General features: G+C 40.9%; 1 protein-coding gene across 1 annotated transcript in view; it reads right to left on the bottom strand.

Moving 5' to 3' along the window:
- The window catches only part of GUCY2F (guanylate cyclase 2F, retinal), a 93,185-nt gene that overhangs the window by 49,341 nt on the left and 24,085 nt on the right, over nucleotides 1–19,759 (bottom strand). Inside the window, exons 3-6 of the mRNA XM_086386650.1 lie at nucleotides 16,376–16,730; nucleotides 14,919–15,003; nucleotides 10,955–11,051; nucleotides 3,954–4,085 (exon numbers count right to left, since the gene is read on the bottom strand). Coding sequence (XP_086242776.1) covers nucleotides 3,954–4,085; nucleotides 10,955–11,051; nucleotides 14,919–15,003; nucleotides 16,376–16,730 — 669 coding nt within the window. The remainder of the gene's footprint in view (nucleotides 1–3,953; nucleotides 4,086–10,954; nucleotides 11,052–14,918; nucleotides 15,004–16,375; nucleotides 16,731–19,759) is intronic.

Genomic DNA, 19,759 nt, shown 5'->3' with positions numbered 1-19,759 from the left:
TTGTCAAGGTAGCACAAAGTCAGGTGCATATTTGTTTACCAGTGACTATGTATGTGCATAGTCAGGTATGCTGGTATATATGTAGATACGTATGCGAGTTGCCCCCACCACCTCATTCCAGAACTAGGCTGGGAGGCCAGAATCTCTCTGCTCACTCCTGCACCACTCTCACTTAAGTTAGTATATGTCTACAATGTGAACAGTACCCTCTTAGATGTGGCCCCCTTGTGCAGTGTACACCTGAGCATCAGTACTGGCAGCTCTGACTCTGCCTATAGCCAGTGCCTGCTACCTTCTTCCTGGAATCAGCCCTATTACAGACATGGCTTAGCTGTCTCTCTTGCTTATTAACTTTTAATAAGTAGTTAAGCAGAGCTTTTTTCCTGCCAAATCACCAAATTTGAGAGCTTCATAGTTAGAGAAATACAAGCCTGAAGAGATTAAATGACTGGCCCAAGGTCAGAAGGCTAGGTAGTAACAGAAGCAAGGTCTTCCATCTCCCACTTTGTTGCTCTTTCTTCCCATGGGCTTTCTTTAGTTTGGGGGCTTTGTGTGTTTGTTTTAAGATTTAAAGACTTCTCACGAACTTTATAAGCAAAATTTTATTGAGTCTGTGTGTGTCCTACTTTATTAATAATGAGGAAAAGGGAGGATATGGGCAGGTTTTATTTTTACCACACATGCACCATTTGTTTTGTTTTGTTCTTTTAAGAGAAAGAATGATAAAATATCAATACTTCACTCATCATGCATTTTTTAATTAAGAGGAAGAAACATCAAACTCTATTCACTAAAGTTTTTAAAGTCCATAAATTTTGCATTAAGGCCATGTTGTTTTAACTAAGAGCCAAGAGAACTAGGTTCTACACCTGGCTTTGTCTCAAATTCAAGGGTGGCCTTAGGGTAGCTGGGCTTCCCTGGTGGTGCTAGTGGTAAAGAACCTGCCTACCAAAGCAGGAGACATAAGAGGCACAGTTTCAATCCCTGGGTCAGGAAGGTTCCCCTGGAGGAGGGCATGGCAACCCGCTCCAGTACTCTTGCCTGGAGAATCCCATGGACAAAGGAGCCTGGCAGGCCACAGACCATGGGGTTGCAAAGAGTCGGACACAACTGACGTGACTTAGCATGCAGGCACGCATGCTTAGGGTAATCACCTCATTGGCCTGAGTCTCAGTTTCCACACCAATAGAGCTGGACCACTTAGATGATTTCTAAGCTCCTTTTCAGCTTTGATGATCTGATTCTGTGATGAGAGAGAGAAGATGGCTGTGGAAAGGAAAGGGGTGGAGAGAGAGCTACCTGGGATCTAGAAGGTGGGAAGATAGAAAAAAAGGCTCTGGGAAAGAGAGATGGATGTGGAGGATGTGTGAGGGAGAGACAGAAATGGGACAAAGAGAAAAACACAGGGAGAAGTGGAGAGGCAGAAGGAGTCAGAGAATGAAGAGGAAGAAACAGTTCAGTGGGTTCTCTCTGAGGGTGTCAGGGTGGCACTACTGCTCGCCTCACCCTTCCCTATACAGTGGCTATCAGAACAGATCCTGACATGTTCCCTTTGCATCTGCCATTCACAGCTCTTTCTCCCAAGCAGCCTGCTTAGCTAGCTTTTATTTTACATCTCTGAGTGTATCTCTGAGATAAGGGCTGAGTTTCCTGGACAGTTCCGGAGGATATGCACCCGTGTGTCCCATCAATCTGTGAATCTGTGTCAGTGTATTACAATGACTAGAAAGGCACCTCCTAGAGAAGCCTGTCCTTTGTTATTAGGTATCTGCTTCTCCAGGTACATCATCTGGAGCTTCCATATATTCCAATAAAAAACCTTATGAAAATTCTCTTTAAACAGAAACTAGATAATGAATCTTCTTTAAAACACGCCTAATAGAGGGCCCTTTCAGAAGGCATACTGGACCTCTTTGTTTGGTCTGTTGATTTGATTGACTTCTGCTCTTTCCCAAAGTCCTCCTCAACTCTAGCTAGACAGTTTTCTAGCTTCAGCTGTCTTCCTTTGCATGCTGACCTTGTGGTGTGGTATTATTCTCACTAATACCCTCCTTTTGTGCAGATAAACTTCCCCTATGGACTATGCAGTTCAGAAATACCCATGATCTGAATGACCAACAATGGTCATTATGGCAACTAACTCAACTGTCTGCCTCCTTCCAAAATGAGGAAATATCTGACAGATTCTTAAAGGCCAATTATATACAGATGTTTATTTTTTTCTCCTTCTTCATTCTACACTAAAACCTTCCAGCTCCACCAAATAAAACATACCACAATTCAACACATAAACTCTTCTGCAGAATCAGAGAATCATAGAACATTTGAGCCAGAAGAGGCCCCAGAGTTCTCTCAGTTCAGCAATTCCCAACCCTGGCTGCACATATAGGGGAACTTAAAAAAAAAATAACACTGCCTGGGCCCACCCCAAACCAACTGAACCAGAGTTACTAGGGGTGGAGCCTCATAGGTATTTTTTTGTTTCCCACAGGGCTTCCCAGGTGGTACTAGAGGTAAAGAACCTGCCTGCCAATGCAGGAGACATAAGACACACAGGTTCCATCCCTGCGTCCGAAAGACCCCCTGGAGAAAGGGATGGCTACCCACTCCAGTATTCCTGCCTGGAGAATCCCATGGACAGAGGAGCCTGGTGGGCTACAGTCCATGGGGTCGCAAAGAGTCAGACACGACTGAAGTGACTGAGCACATGTACACACAAGAGATTCTAACGAGCAGCCAAGATTAAGAATTTAGTTCAACCCCTCAATTTACAGATGAAAAACCAAGAGACTGCCTTAAAGATATACCATACTAACCTTGGTGTTTTAAGTAGCTATAAATTATTTATCAAATGGATGGAAGCATTCAACTTGGATAATCCAATGATGGAGAACCTAAAAATTCATTCTGACCTGTTTTGGACTTTCTTTGTAGTTACTATTAAAGTTGCGAGTGTTTGCTGCTTTGGGGAGTATCTTCAAACAAAACAAGGAAACTACACTGGAAAGGCCTCACTTTGGAGGGACAGAAAGGCAGTCTGGTTTCCCTTTTATCCACTGCTTAACTCTTTCCTGGGTTTCCCTGATAGCTCAGTTGGTAAAGAATCTGCCTGCAATGCAGGACCCTGGTTCGATTCCTGGGTCAGGAAGATCCCCTGGAGAAGGGATAGGCTACCCACTCTCGTATTCTGGCCTAGAGAATTCCATATGGACTGTATAGTCCATGGGGTTGCAAAGAGTTGGACACAACTGAGCGACTTTCACATTAACTCTTTACTGCTGAGAAAAAAACAGTTCATCTCTCCAACCAATGCGAGATTTGTTCTGGTCACCAAATGCCAGTATTTTAGATCAAGGGGTTGGATATGGTCTTTCAAAGCTTGAAAGACAGAAATGTAAGTGAAATAAAAAGGATTTCTATTTTAGACAGCAGAAGGTAACCTGTTACTCCAAGAGTCAGTACAGACTAAGAAAAGAAATGAATAATTTTTAAAAGATTTCCATAATATCAGAGGATAACAGGTATAGGAAGAAGAACCAGAATATGAAGAGACGAGCTTGTCCCAACCCTTACTCTATATAAAGCATATCTCTAGACATCACATCACAAACAGTTCATTCAGGAAATCATTTCTTCTATTATTATACCTATGTCTTCTGGAATGAGTGACATGGTTAAGTGTTAAGTCTGAGTCTCACAGACTTTTTTCCACATTCCTAGTAAATAAACAGTGTGGAAAGATCAGTGAAGCTGTAAATTAAGTAGATTAGTTGCCAAAGAAAATCTTGGTCAGCTGAATGAGTCTGTAAGGGGATAATGGACAAAAAACTTACCAAAAGGAAAGACTTACCAAAGCCTCAACATTTTTTCACAGAGACTAAGCAAGTTCTAAGTCACTCCCTCATTTTAAAACCCAAGAAAGCAGCAGATTAGATAGCTGTTGGATATCCTACCTCATAAATCGCTATGTTGGAGTTTTCACAGGTAGCTGGAGTTAGACTCCCTGAAGAAAAGGAGAGTCTTGGGGACCTTCCACTCTGGACCTCCGACGTGATCTGGAAACTTACACTGGCATGACTTCCTCTCTGTGAAAGGATTAGGAAAGAAAGTTTATGAACAAAATTAACACGATTAAGGACGGAGCACACAGCTATGATATAGGTACTATGTTTATCTGGTATTTTTTTCTTTTTTTATTCCGAAGAAAGTAACTCTTTGAGTTGAGCTCTATAAACATGACATTTATTAATTTTTCCTATTGCCATCATTTTTTTATGCTAGAATTGGTTCTTGCTTCACCTCCATATGCCATAAAAGAAAGGCAAAGCTTTGCAGATATTTTCATCTCCTAGAGAAGTTAGAGTGATTCAGGGGGATAAGAAAGAACACCAGTCATAATTCAGTGTGGCACCCTCATTTACAGACAAAAATGAGAAAAAGATGAAAATCTAATATTTTGAAAAAATCAGGTACAGAACTAGGACAGAATCCCACCTTCTGGCTGTTAGGCCTAGCTCTTTATGTTACACCATCTTGCATGCATGCTCAGTCACTCAGTCGTGTCCAGCTCTTTGTGACCTCATGGACTGTAGGCTGCCAGGTTCCTCTGTCCATGGAATTTTCCAGGCAAAAATACTGGAGTGGGTTGCCATTTCCTTCTCCAGGGGATCTTACCAACCCAGGGATCAAACCCACATCTCCTGCATTGGCAGGCAGATTCTTTACCACTGAACCACCTGGGAAGCCCATACCATCTTGAATGACATCCTTTTTCTATGCAGGCAAGCTTCATGACACAAGGCATCTCAGAAAGCAATAAGATGGTAGAGAGTAGATCATCTGCCCATGATTTATAAGTCTGATGCTTTGTAAGTCCAGGTGGTGCTAGTGGTAAAGAACCTGCTTGCTAATACAGGAGATGTAAGAGATGCAGGTTCAGTCCCTGGGTTGGGAAGATGCCCTGAAGGAGGGCTTGGCAACCCACTCCAGTATTCTTGCCTGGAGAATCCCACCAGAGAAGTCTGGTGGGCTACAGTCCATAGGGTCACAAAGAGTCAGACACAACTGATGCAACTTAGCACACACATAAGTCTGATAAAAGAGGGCTAGGAAGTGCAGTTAAATGACAAAAGGAAGGATTGTCTGAAATCTTTGTTAACTTTTAAAATTGAACATCTTCAACTGAACTTAATATTTTCACCTGAACCAGCAGACTTATTTTATATGAAGAAATATCTTAAAAAACAAATATCTTCTGACCCAGGGATTGAACCCTTGTCTCTTACATCTCCTGCATTGGTAGGCAGGTCCTTTACCACTAGTGCCACCTGGGAAGCCCAATAAATCAACAGGTTCCTCATATTCTTCTCCATGTCTCCAAATATGCCTTTTTAGAATTATAGCAATGCAGACTTAGTAGTCACATTGGGTATTGTCTAGGCTATTCCCCACCCCCAACTCCAACACTCTCATTTTATAGTGAAGAAACAGAGATCTAGGGACTGGAAGAAGAATGTGGATGTTATATTTCTGGTCCTGTGTGTTCTTTCTACCACATCATGCTTTGTTTCACTCTTGTTTGCCAATAAAAATTAATCTTAAGTACTGTCACATACTCTGCCCTTAATAGTCTTTGATAAACTAAAAATTACCAGTTGATTTAGCCCCAAGCTCAGTTCATCCTACCAAGACAAGACTATCACAAAGCTCCAAGGCAATGGTAAACTACACCCAGCCCTTAATGTGTTGATATCCCAACAGCTCAAGATTCAGACAAGATGGAAAACTTGACTCTTCACATAACCCTTGCATCAACCTGAACCCTCCTCAAGAGAGCAAGGCCAGAGAAGAATCTACTTCTCTTTCAGTCTTTGTTTGCCTATCTCAGCAGGAGCACTTAGATTAGTATATTGAGTTATAGACCTCTTCACAAAGGCCAAAGGAGAAAGCAAGAGAATCTGCCAAAATCCACATACATTTGGACTTCAGCTTCACTTTCTTCTAAAAATTTCCTTTCCTGACCTGACTTCTCCTGACCTGCCAATATTTCTAGACTGAATTGATTTTATATTCACCAAGAGTTTATACTTTCAGACATTCCATTTGGATGGAATTCTTGACTTGGCTTTGACCAATTAGACCCAGCCAGCTGCAAGTTTGTGACTACACAACATTTAAGGAAAATGTATGCTTCCCCATCTTTTCCCATCAGAACCCCTGATTCAAGCCAAGTGCCAAAAAGGATGTGGAGGTTAAGAGCTATGTTCTCCTATGGTAACACCATCCCTTTCTACCTGGACCAATATAGTCAAGAAGAAGAAGAACACTCCCTCTGAGACTATCTATTTCTGTTGCTATTCATTTTTATTAAGCCTATGGTGAAAAGTGATGATTATTGTTTTAATTCTCATTATGTCAAAATTTATGCACAAGTGAAAGAAAAGATCTATTATCATGAACAAGATTTTAAAACCGTAGGTACTTTGTTCATCTGGAGGTAGCACTATTCTGCTATTTATGGTGGTTTTCTGGGGACTAGTATGAAAGCCAAACATGTTTTGTGTCTTAGCAGGAAAGAGAGAATGGGCTTCCAGGGGACTCAATGGTAAAGAATCCACCTGCAATGCAGGAGACCCAGGAGATGAAAGTTTGATCCCTGGATCAGGAAGATCCCCTGGAAGAGGAAATGGCAACCCACTTCAGTACCCTTGCTTGGGAAATCCCATGGACAGAGGAGCCTGTCAGGCTATAGTCCATGGTGTTGCAAAAGGTTGGACATGACTGAGCATAAATGCATGCACAGGAAAGAAAGAAGGCATAGTTGAAGGAGGTTTTATATTTACTGGACCATCGCAAGGCCTATACAAAGGAAAGGATAATTCAGTTCAAAATTGTTTATTGTTTTGATACTTTAGGCCCAAAATGTCTAGGCAATTGACATGAATTGTCATTTTGACATTTCAAATGTCAAATGAACATGGAACAATAGACTGGTTCCAAGTTGGGAAAGGAGTATGTCAAGGCTGTATATTGTCACCCTGCTTACTTAACTTATATGTAGAGTTCATGTGAAAGGCCAGGCTGGATGAAGTACAAGCTGGAATCAAGATTGCCGGGAGAAATATCAACAACCTCAGATATGCAAATGACACACCCTTTTGGCAGAAAGCAAAGAGGAATTAAAGAGTCTCTTGATGAAAATGAAAGAGGAGAGTGGAAAAGCTGGCTTAAAACTCAACATTCTAAAAACAAAGATCATGGGATCCGGTCCCATCACTTCATGGTAAATAGATGGGGAAACAATGGAAACAGTGACAGACTTTATTTTGGGGGGCTCCAAAATCACTGCAGATAGTGACTGCAGCCATGAAATTAAAAGATGCTTGCTCCTTTGAAGAAAAGCTATGACAAACCTAGACAGCGTATTAAAAAGCAGAGCTATTACTTTACTGACAAAGGTCTATCTAATCTAAGCTGCAATTTTTCTAATAACCATGTACAGATGTTAGAGTTGGACCATAAGAAAGCTGAGAGCCAAAGAATTGATGCTTTTGAACTGTGGTGTTGGAGAAGACTCTTGAGAATTCCTTGGACTGCAAGGAGATCAAACCAGTCAATCCTAAGGGAAATCAGTCCTGAATATTCATTGGAAGGACTGATGCTGAAGCTGAAGCTCCAATACTTTGGCCACCTGATGTGAAGAACTGACTCATTGGAAAAGACTTTAATGCTGGGAAAAATTGAAGGCAGGAAGAGAAGGGGATGACAGAGAATGAGATGCTTGGATAACATCACTGACTCAATGGATGCAAGTTTGAGCAAGCTCATGGGAGTTGGTGTAGGGCAGGGAAGCCTGGAGTACTGCAGTCCATGGGGTCACAAAGAGTCTGACATGACTGAGCAACTGAACTGACTGACCAATAAACAAGTACGGATTTTTAAAATAAGTTTATTTCCTTTGACCAAAACTTTACTATATATTGCTTCATTTGGACAATGACTACTAGCCATCTGCTCTTATTATTGACCACCCGTTTCAGGATAAAATACTTTGTCACAGAATTGAATCCTTGTTCTCTTAGTACTAGGTTATCTAGTTGGCTTGGTTTAGAGCTTGTACTTCAGTATCTACCCTTTGTAATTGAGGTAGGAAATTTCCTACAAGCTATATTGAATATGACAAATCTAGACAAGTTACACCACATGTGTTCCAGGGTCCTTTAGTGGCTTCAAAATTAGAAACTAACATCAATATGCTTTGATGGCATAAGAATAGAATGTACCTTTCAGCCACTGTGATCACTTTAGCATTCAGCAATACATTTCCAGGAACATGATGTCAACCTTACAAAAGGATCCGGTGATTTACACACGTAATGGTTAGGATTGTAATTGAGACTTAAAGCAAACAGCTGAACATTTCATTTGATTCCAGATGCACAAGGTATTATCCTGTAAATCCATTCTCACCCAGACAACTAGTTAAAGCATGCTTTTTAGTGTCGCATTTAAGCAAATGATCAGTTCTGTCAGAGATAATTATTTCTCAGATCTTGTATGCTGGTGTAGCAAAAATAGCACATGGGGGCAATGTGAGGTGTGTGCATCCTCTCCGGACACCATGCCACCACCATACTAGAATTTGCAAAGACTACTGTCTTTATTTCAACCACAAAGACTGGGCACAAAGAGGCACGTGCGTGCTTATGTGCTAAGTCACTTCAGTGACTGACTCTTTGTGACCCCATGGACTGTAGCCTGCCAGGATCCTCTGTCCATCAGATTCTCCAGGCAAGAATACTAGAGTGGGTTGTCATGCCCTCCTTCCCAATCCAGGGATCAAACTTGTGTCTCTTAGGTCTCCTGCTTTGGCAGGTGGGTTCTTTACCACTAGCACCACTTGGGAAGCCCTACAAAGAGGCACACTCTCCCACTACTAGCTAAATTCAACAAAACTCTTTCCTACACATTCTCTTTCACAAACTCTTTTTTATTGCTGTTTTCTCTGCCTAGGATGCCTATCGGAGCCAGGCAGGTAATATAAATTAATGAAATAAGCTGAGTGCATGCATGCTTAATGGCTCAGTCGTGTCTGACTCTTTGTGACCCTATGGACCGTAGTCTGTGAGGCTCCTCTGTTCATGGGATTCTCCAGGCAAGAATACTGGAGTGGGTTGCCATTTCCTCCTCCAGGGGGTCTTGCTGACCCAGGGATTGAACCCACACCTCCTGTGTCTCCTGCATCACAGATGGACTCTACCCGCTGAGCCATCGGGGAAGCCCCAATAAGCTGAGCAGAAGACAATGGAGAGCGATGCAAACTGTGCCAAACGGCAGACACTGTTTTTATAAATTTTTCCAAAATGGCAAACTACTGCAGAGTTCCAGCCAATTGCCACAATGATACCCAAAGTTGATAGATCTTCCAACTTGTAAGGAATACCCAAAAATCCAAGGTTTTATGTGTAACCTCATGATTCCAAAATTCTGGCTACAATTTTTATAACCATAAAGATCAAACAAAAGTGGTTACCAATTTGTGACCTGGGACCTAGACAAAGCCCATCCTTTCTTAAGACCCAGATTTGGTTCTGGGTCTCTGAGAAGTCTTCCTCCAGTAATCTATCTCCTCTGAAGTTCTACTGTATGTCTGGTGTCCTTTGTGCAACATGGCATCTACTGACTCTTCTGTATGGTATAACTTGTCTCTCTGACTGTAATCTCCATGAAGCCAGGGACTATGTGCCATCTCTTACAAAACCTAGCCCAAGGCCAGGACATAGTAGCAGGCATTAAATGCAAATAGCCAATACAACACAATCACAATCAGAACACCATCCTGTGACACTTAAATCTCTTTCACTAGTTGATTGATCCACCAAGCTTTTAAAAGCACCTATTACACTATCAGCACCACATCAGGTGCTATGGCTGACATTAAAAACAAAAGATGTACCTCCGCCCTTGGGGAATAAGCAATCACGTGTTGAGTCCAAATGTACTCAATATACAAATGTATATAAAGTCATTGCTACCCTATTGTTCAAAGTACTTCACTTTCTCAAAACTGTTCTAAGCCAGCACTATCCAACAGAAATGTAATATGAACCACATGTGTACTTTTAAGTTTTCTAGTAGTCACATTTAAAAAACCTAAAAAGAAACAGATGAGATTAACTTCAGTAATGTTGTTGTTGAGTTGGTTGCTCAGTCATATCTGACTCTTTGAGACCCCATGCAGCACTCCACGCTTCCCTGTCCTTCACTATCTCCCAGAGTTTGCTCAAACTCACGTCCATTGAGTTGGTGATGCCATCCAACCATCTCGTCCTCTGTCACCCCCTTCTCCTCCTTCTCTCAATCTTTCCCAGCATCAGGGTCTTTTCCAATGAGTTGGCTCTTTGCATCAGGTGGCCAAAGTATTGCAGCTTAAGCTTTAGCAATAGTCCTTCCAATGAGTATTCAGGGTTGATTTCCTCTAGATTAACTGTTTTGATCTCTTTACAGTCTAAGGGACTCTCAAGAGTCTTCTCCAGCACCACAATTTGAAAGCATCAGTTCTTTTGTACTCAGCCTTCTTTATGGTCCAACTCTCACATCTGTACATGACTGGAAAAACCATAGCCTTGACTATTTGGACCTTTGTCGGCAAAGTGATTCTCTGCTTTTTAACACTCTGTTCAGGTTTGTTATAGCTTTCCTTCCAAGTAATACAGTAATATGCTTTATTTAACCCAATATATCCAAAGTATTATCATTTTGACATGTCATTAATATTTTTAAATATTAGAATTAAATACTTTACATGTTTCTGTACTATCCTCTAAATCCAACATGTATTTTACTCTTACAGCACATTTCAATTCAGCTAGCCACATGCAAAGTGCCTGAAAGTCACCTGTGGCTTATGGATACCACCAGGGGCCACACAGTAAGAGAAAGGGATGTTCCTTACCTTACTGCCAAAGTGGGGATTGATAAATGTCACATCCTCCAAAGTCAGTAGAATTCTGTTGGGTCCTTTAATCAACTGGATTTTATTTATACGATGTCTGAAACAAGCATAAAGTCAGAAGGTCATGGGGGTTGGATATTTTGCAAACCATGGGGTAAATTTGCCCTATGATAGAAGTTAAAAAAATATACAAGATAATTGACAGAGTAAACACACAGGGATGTTTACCACATATCCACAGCAAAGAGAGAGAGCAAGTCTGGGCCTCATAACTTTCAATATTATGAAGACCGAAAGAGAAAAGTGAAAATGCTATTAAAGAAGTATCAGAAGGGAGGGTGCTGCATAGGGATGGGTATCTCAGACGATTAAAACAGTGATTCCGTGTCAAGGGCACATTCAAAACAACACCTCTGAATACTTTTAAAGAATACAACACCTTTTCTCATTTGCCATATATTCTATATTTCTCTATTTGCCATATATTCTAATGATACCAGGGCCAAGAATCATTAATCTCAATTTTACAAATACAAAAAAATATTAAAGAAACAAAACAAAATTAAGCAAATTGTGTGAGATACCATTGCCTGAGGCAGAGCTGGAGCCTGAATCCTGGGTGTCTGGCTGTGGGCCCAGATTCCTGCCCACAAGACCACTTGTCTTGCAAAGTTGCCAAAGCAACAGGTTGAAAAGTGGAAAAATTCAATCAGTTGGCTGCTTTGTCTACATGATTCCAAACAAATGGGCTGACTGGTTTTTTTTTCCTTTGACTGAATTGGTCTCTTGTCTGAGCATTACATAGACACAGTTTAAACCTGATTCTCTCCAAACATGCCCATTAATTTGTGGAGAATGCAATTATTTCTAACAAATCAATTAGTAGACACAGAAGTTTATGATGTCTACCCACAGTGTCAGGTAGGTCCTCAGCTGAGCTAACTGGGCAACCTGAGGATCTCGAGGGAATCTTGGGATTAGTTCGTGTGGTTGTTTTGTTCTGTTTCATCTTGGGGGCTCTGATAGCTAGTTTGGATTCACTTTTTCCATAATCCCTTAACGGTCACCCTGTGGAATGCATTAAAGCAGACAGCCAGAATGGGGGGAATCAAAATGCTTTGTCAGAAAAAAAGAATGCTTTGTCAGGTTTCTCTAAGAAGTCTGAGGTGTCACTGTAGCTTTAAGTACCAACAACCCAGACAGTTTTTCTCAGTGATTCCACTGATTTGTAAACAAACAATTAATGTGTTTCTAATTGTCTGCCAACAAATATGTCCCTTATCATTGTGGAAGCTGCTGCCCTGCAGAGAAAATTAAAAGAGCCCTGTAGTGAATTCTTGGGTAGAGCACATGAATCTTTTGGCAAAGTAAAGCATCACTCCCTAACTTATCTATTTCATATGTGCAATGAATTGTCTTAAGGCAGGCACACCTGTAAAAATAATCATGCTACAGAATACACTCTAGTAGAAAGACAACTGGACCCCCAATCCAGAGATCTGAGATGCAGTGCAGATTCTGTCATTAATTAACCAGATAACCTTGGATAAATAATTTAACCTCTTCATGCACCAGTGTCCTCATCTCTTCAGCAGGATAATAGTCCTTGCATTACTCGCTTTACAGAGTTGTTTTGAAAACCAAATGAGATAATATATGTGAAAGTGCTCTGAAAAGCATGAAGCACTATGAAAGTATAAGAGCTCATTATTACCATTATCATCATTAGTATTACAAAGCACGGGAGAGCTTTATAGAAAGGCGAGGCAATCTGGTTCGGAGTAAAGAGAAAGGAGGAGTTCAAAGAATCCTTTGTTTTGGGGTGGTTGGGTTCTTTGCACGTCTTTCTTTTTGAAAAGAAAAAAAAAAACTTAAACAATCAAAACACAGAGAAAAGGAAGGAACAGAGAGCCACTCTCCTGCAAGTAATCACCATCTATTACCGAAACTCATCAGCCGCTCAGCTCTTCTGATTGCAGCCGTGGTGAGCAGAGAGAGGGAGGAAGGCAGTGAAGAGAGGGCATCTTTTGTGCTTTGTTAGCTGAAGAACCAAGACCCAAGTGACTCTGGGAAATGATGTGCCTCTCTCCCGTCTCTGAGTTTTCTGTGACCACTTGAAGTACCAATTGTCTCAAACTCATTTTCCTCTCCAATCATTTTCCTCTCTAATCATCTCCCTCTCCAATCATCTCCCTCTCCAGTCTTCTTTGCCCTTCAGCCTACAAGCTCCAAACAAATCCCCCCCTCCATGACTTTTTTTTTTCTTTTTTTCTTCCCTCCCTAAGAATTACAGGTCAGGCTCCCTCTGAGCCCAAAGAACAGTCCATTTCATGGGAAAGACCAGTCAGATCAGTCATTTGCTGGGGGTGGGGGGCAGTTGTCAAATAACATAAGCAGCTGAGTGACTCCATTTTCCACCCTGCCATGCCATCTTTTGCCATTGGGGAGCTAGAGCCTACTCCTTTTCAAATCTCTCTAGAGGAGGAAGATTTTGATTGGAGGGTATTTATATTCACTAAAAGTAGCTCATGATGTTAATTAAATACTTTATTCCTTGGCAGCAGCTAAACAGTAAATTTCTGTTCTGAGTAGGGGTATGTCACCGTCACAGAAATCAAAAGAAAAACTTTAAACTATCATCTTTATCCAGTGTGCTTTAACAATTCATAAGCTACCTACAACTTTGTTTGGCTTTATCAAGTCTCTAATACTGCGGAGACTGGATAATAGTAGTTTTTCACAGTGATGCTAACATACTAAACACTAGGAATAACACCTGTCAGTTTCAATCCAGGATTTTACATACTTGTTAGAATATCAGCGCTGGAAGGGCTCTTAAAGATCATCTAATCCAATTCCTTCATTATACAAATGAGAAAATTCTGGCCAAGAGAAATAGTGTCTTGTCCAAATTTACACAGATACTTAAGACACTCTATAGACACTTTTTTCCTTGAAATTTATGCAAATAGCTCCACCCCATTCCCCACCAAGTTCTTGTCATATTGTTGTTAGGACCACCCTTACAAAGAGATAACAAAGGTGCGGCTTGCAGAGTAGAAAGGGTAACGTGGGAGAGTTGTGGTTGATTTAATTTTTCCAAAATCATCCTACTGTGGGGAGGAATCAACTGTTGAAGTGTGAAGATTATAAGAAAGGGGTGTCATATTATAAAGCCAGCTTAAGCCATTTATCCCTGATCCTGAATTAGTTCATCAGAGTAGTTGGTCATGAACTTAAGGATCTGAAGAAGAAAGATAAAGACCTGATGGTAATGATGATGGTGATGATTAGCTAGGACAGATTTTGTCCAAGCAAGAATGATAGTAAAAATCTGCAATAGGATACCCTGGGCAAAAGTGATGACTCTCAAAGCAAGGATTCTGGGTTCCTAACAATCAGCAGGAGAGTTCCATGTGCTTGAGAAGGAGTTGAGATTTACCATTTCTTGGGCACCTACTGTGAGGCAGGTATTGTTCTAGGTACTTTATTGGCTTTGGTTTATTTAATCCCCTTTACAGTCCTGTGAATTTATGCCATTATTCCTAAATCTTCGATTCTAGCCAAAGTTTGCCTAATTCTTTGAACTTGTTAAAATATCCCAGTCCATACCATTTGCGGAGGGAAGTGTTTCTAGGAGACTCTGCCAGTGGAAAAGGGAGCACAGATTGGGGTAAGCAGTCCCTAAAGTACTAGCTCTCTTATTTCACGATACCGTTGAGAGCCAGATCAACTCATAGGCAACAACACTGACAATCACAGCTGAGGAAGTTATTCTTGGCATCATGAAAACACTTCACTCTAAATGGAGCCGGTAGGGATGGTAAATCACTATGGAAAAAAGAAAATCAGTGGGTCATGTAATGAGGCAATTGTACTGAAACATGACTTCCCGGAAATCAATATTAACAAGGCTATTATGGGCTTGTAGTTTTATATACAAAAAGAAAAAAAAAAAGAGTACCTTATAAAGTAAGCAAATCCATTAATAGACAGCAGGGCTATAAGCAAAGCAAGGCAGACCATCAAAGCAAAAGTAGGGTTGATGCCTGCAGAGAGGAAAAGGAAGGGAAAGAATGGCATCAGAAAGAGGCTGTAAATAAAGGGCACCACGGAGCGACTCCTCATGCTTTCTGGTGACTCTAAAATCAAGCTACATCTACCTAACTTATTTCTATTCTTTCCCAATACAGTCTGTCTTGTTGACTTTATGAACACAGAAAGCAATTTCACTGTTCTGAAGCAAAACTACTCACCACTCTGACAATAACAAATCACATGAATGAAGGCTGACCCAGGTGTTTCTTTGGAGAAAAAAGTTCATGAATGGAAAACTTTGAGTACCTTAATTTAAGTTGAACAGCGATATAGTTCTTGAGAATAAATATGTTATTTCACCTGTGAAAGGTATTATGTTGCCTTCATAAAATAAAATATCTTTTTAATCCACCCAAGCCCACAGACCTTGTGAGTTATAGATGAAAAATGTAGCACTTGTCCTTCAAGGTTGAGCCTGGTTTTGATAATTATTGTTTTCACTAGGATGTAAATTGTCCTCTGCAAAAGCTAAGTGTTTGGATGGATTACTAAGATTTCAGAGGGAAATGATGCAAGTGAAGAGGTAGCGAGGTGCTAAAGCAAAAGAGAAGTTGAAGTCTAATTCAAATAGATGCATTTGGCTTTAGAAAGGTGTGGGGTATACCTGCATAGGAATAATATAGATCCTTCCAAATTTCTCCTCTGGCTCTTGGAGATTTGATGGAGTGTCCCCACTTCCACAAACCAGAGGGTTTCCATCAGTCAATCAAACTGCCAGTATTATGGGATGCCGACCGTGTTGGGTGGTTGAGGGTGGGGCATAAGAATTATTAGCTCTGGTCCCTGCCCTCCAGGAGCAGTCCATTTGGGAGGAAGAGACACAATCAATACACAAGAAACAATTGGAGAGCAATTTTGTACTAAGCTGTGAGGTACAGACTTTTAGTTAAATGGGTGTTCAGAGAGGAGAGGGTGGAGAAATTGTATTTCCGTGGTGGAACCTGATTGACAGGATTTGGATACATCAAGGGAAGGACAGGTAAATTTTCTAGCAAGGGAAACAATTGCAGATCATAGCATACAAAAGACCAAGATAAAGCATCATGCCTTCCTCTTACTAGAAAAATCTCTTTGGGAGTGGAATCCTTTTAAAAATGACTGCGAGCAGCTTTTAAATTGTGGATGGTTATTCAAGGCTGCAAAGTACCTCTCATTGTCCTTATTATTTTAAATTAACTACATAGAGTTCCAAGCTGTTTACGTCACCTGACTGCAAATGATTGATTCTGTAGTGTCCCAACATTAAAACATGCCTTCCCCTAAACAGGTTCCCTGTAACCCAAGCTGAGCCAAATTGACTAACTGTGATTTTCCATTCCTTACCTCCTTGGCAGATCTTCCCATCTGCAAACCAGCATTGTGCATCTGCTCGAGGGGGCCTGCCACCAGGAAAGTGAATAGGGGTCTCTCCGAATCGTAGCAGCTCCGTTTCCATGTCCACAGTGTAGGTACTATGGAGTTCCCATTCTTTCCAGTTGGTGTCCAGGATTACATATTCTGAAATTCCATTTCCATTTGAATCTGTCCTTATCAACTGGTTGAATCCATAGAACTGCATGTTTCTGGAATGCTGAACCAGGCTGGCAGCACTAGCCCATCCATTTTCTTTCATAGCATTATTCATGGCTTGTGCGATAAAGTAAATTGAATTGTAGATGGTTCCAAACAACGGCGAAACCTATTTTTAAAAATTACAATTATCTTGAGCCCTAGTTGCCCTAGAGCAATCTCAGAGTATATTCCAAGCCTGTGTTCATTATTATGGGCTGCACGTCTGAGTGGAGGTGAGCTATGAAGACCCAAAGGGGGAAAAAAAAACAACAATTGTTTCTCAGGACTTGTTTGGTTTCTCCCCTGATTTTTTCTGTTTTTCTCCCCCAGGCCTTCACATCTTTAAATATATTAAATATGACAATTTTATGAGCAAACCAAGTCATACACAATATATTTTTATGCTTCTAAACTAAGAAAGTGATTTAGAGTTATAAAGTGGCTAAAAAAAGTATGAAATAGACAAGAGGCACTCAAAAGAAATTTACCAGGTTAATTACTGGGGCATTATGCATGGTAAAATCATTTGGTTGGGACTACTAGAGTGGTTGGTATATGTGGTAAGACTGTAAATAATGTGTCTCCATAGTCCATGTCTCTGTCCCGACTTTATTCAAAATGGTTATTCTCTTAGATACATGCACTCCAGAGAAAGTTAACACTACAATACAGTTTTAAACATGTACCCCCACACCTACACATGCAGACATACATATTGACACATACACACCCACAAATACAGAGCCGAATGTTGTTGTGTTTGGCGAAGGTGGCTTTTAATCAAAAAACCCCATAATCTATTGCTGTGCAAAGTGGCAAAGCTTTGGTGAGAAGCCATTGTAAAGCAGTAAGGCTGCTACAGTGAACAACATGATTCTTCCTCCTACATAAATATGATTTTTTAAAAAAGCATTTGTTTATTGTGTCTGATACCTCACTCATTAACCTTGAAAGTTTATTTTTGGAACAAACCTTGTATCCATTTTCCAAAAAGGTGGATAAGAAAAGTGAATGATCCCCCCCACCCGCCTTGCCCCAACACTGGCTTCATGGTTTCTCATAACATTTCACTTCTAGGATGGAGTTCAAGAAAGCTATGGTCATGCCATTTTACTGAGCTTCAGGGAAAGCCAATATTTGCTGCTTCAGTTTCACAAAGTCTAGAAAGCTATCCTCCTGTAACAATCTTAGGTTTTTTTGTTAGAAATACAAATGAAGATGCAGAGAGGTGTAGCAGCTAGCAAAACACTGTCATGTCTTGAAAATGAAGAGCAGGGGGTTTTCAACCCTGGCTGCACATTAGCATTACCCAAGGAATGTCAAAAATACTGATGCCAAACCCAACCCAGCTAACAAAATGAAACACTTTAGGTTAGGAACCCAGTAATCAGAATTATGAAAAGCTCCCCAGAAATTTTAATATTCACACAGGATTCAAGACCAACAGTATAGAAGAAGACACACTGGCCTGTGGGTCTTTTCCTAATGCCATATGTTGCACAAGTCACTATTCCCCTCTCTGGGCTTCAATTTCTTCCTCTCTAAATTGAGGATACATAATCATGAATGGAGTCATCCAGTCTATCTTACTTCCTAGATATGAAAAGGAGTCCCAAAAATGTTAAGTGATTGGTCAAGGTCGACTAGCAAACATTTGGTTTGCTGTTCAAAACAGTCATATGGGCTTCCCAGGTGGCTCAGTGGTAAAGATTGAATCCAGGGTTCAATCCCTAGGTCAGGTAGATCCCCTGGAGAAAGAAATGGCAACCCACTCCAGTATTCTTGCCTGGGAAATCCCATAGACAGAGGAGCCTGGCTGGCTACAGTCCATGGGGTTGCCAAGAGTCAGACACGACTTAGTAACTAAAACAACAAACAAACAGCAAAACAGCCATAAGATTTTGGTCCACATCAAAAGCTCTTTGATATTTGCAGGACCATTTGTTCCTGTCCAAAATGTCCATGAGCATATTCTGTCCATGTCAAATGGTTCTGGAGAAGACCAAATATCAAGGACGTTTGGCATGGACCAAACATCTTATGGCTGTTTTGAACATGACTATATGGTCCTGCAAATACCAAGGACCATTTGGCAAGGACCAAATGTATTATGAACCAAATGTAGATAGGTGTTTTGGTCATGACCAAATATCAAGGACATTTTGGTGTGGACCAAATTTCTTACGGATATTTGGGACAGGATCAAATGTCCTGCAAGGGTCATGGTCACTCACCTAGGCGTAAAATCAGGACTAGAACCCAAGTCTGTTGATTCTGTTCATTTTAGCATTCTTGATTGAAATACATATTCTCTATGGTCTCTTCTAGTTCTGAACTCCTGTGAAACTTCCCAAATCATGATCTAGTTCAGGGAGCAATTTGGCTTGCAGACTTTTTTGTTTGGCTTGTTTATAGGTTCTTCTTAATTCCTCTGACCTTCTATCATTGATGTGCCTACAGCTCAGTCCTTGGTCCTTGGTCTTCTCTATCTAAACTAACTCCCTTGGTGATCTCTTCTGCTCTCCTGGCTTTAAATACCACTCTATGCCATAAATCCCAGATGTACACTTCCAGTTAAGACCTGTTTCCTAAATTCTAGACTCATACAGTCAACTGCTTACTTGGTATCTCTCCCAAATCAAGCTCCTGATCTTTATCTCAAATCTTTGTGCTCCATTTACAACAAGGCTTTCCTATTTTTGTTAAAAGCCACTCCATTCTTCCAGTTGTTCAAGCCAAAGACCTTGCCCCAGCAACAGAGCTAACTAATAGCAGAGAAGAAACCAACATCTCAATTTTCTGAGCTTTATTCCAATGATCCCCCTTCACCACCCTACCTTAACACACACTATAGAAATAAGCATGGTGAATGGATGACATGTGCTGCCACTAAGGCATCCACACTTAGTTGCCTAGCACACACTGAGGTCCCTTTAGGGGGCTGCACTAACTCTCCCTCCTGACATTCTCAGATGCTCCAGTTAATTGTATTTAGGATTTCTGCAAGAGTCTGCCTGTTCCCTGGGGCTTGGTAGGTTATGACAATAAGTGAAGGCTGGAAGGTAGAGGATAAAATCAATACTAGTAAAACAAATGAGTAAAAACCCACAGGGCAGCAAGTCCCTGAAAGCAGGGAGAATGCTAGTATTCTGTTTC

This window comes from Bos grunniens, chromosome X (genome assembly GCF_055505025.1).
Source record: "Bos grunniens cultivar Pamir isolate PY7600 chromosome X, Bosgru_T2T1.0, whole genome shotgun sequence".
Taxonomy (NCBI): Eukaryota; Metazoa; Chordata; class Mammalia; order Artiodactyla; family Bovidae; genus Bos; species Bos grunniens.
Note: the sequence above shows the minus strand (reverse complement) of the source record. Positions and strands in the feature narration are given on the sequence as shown.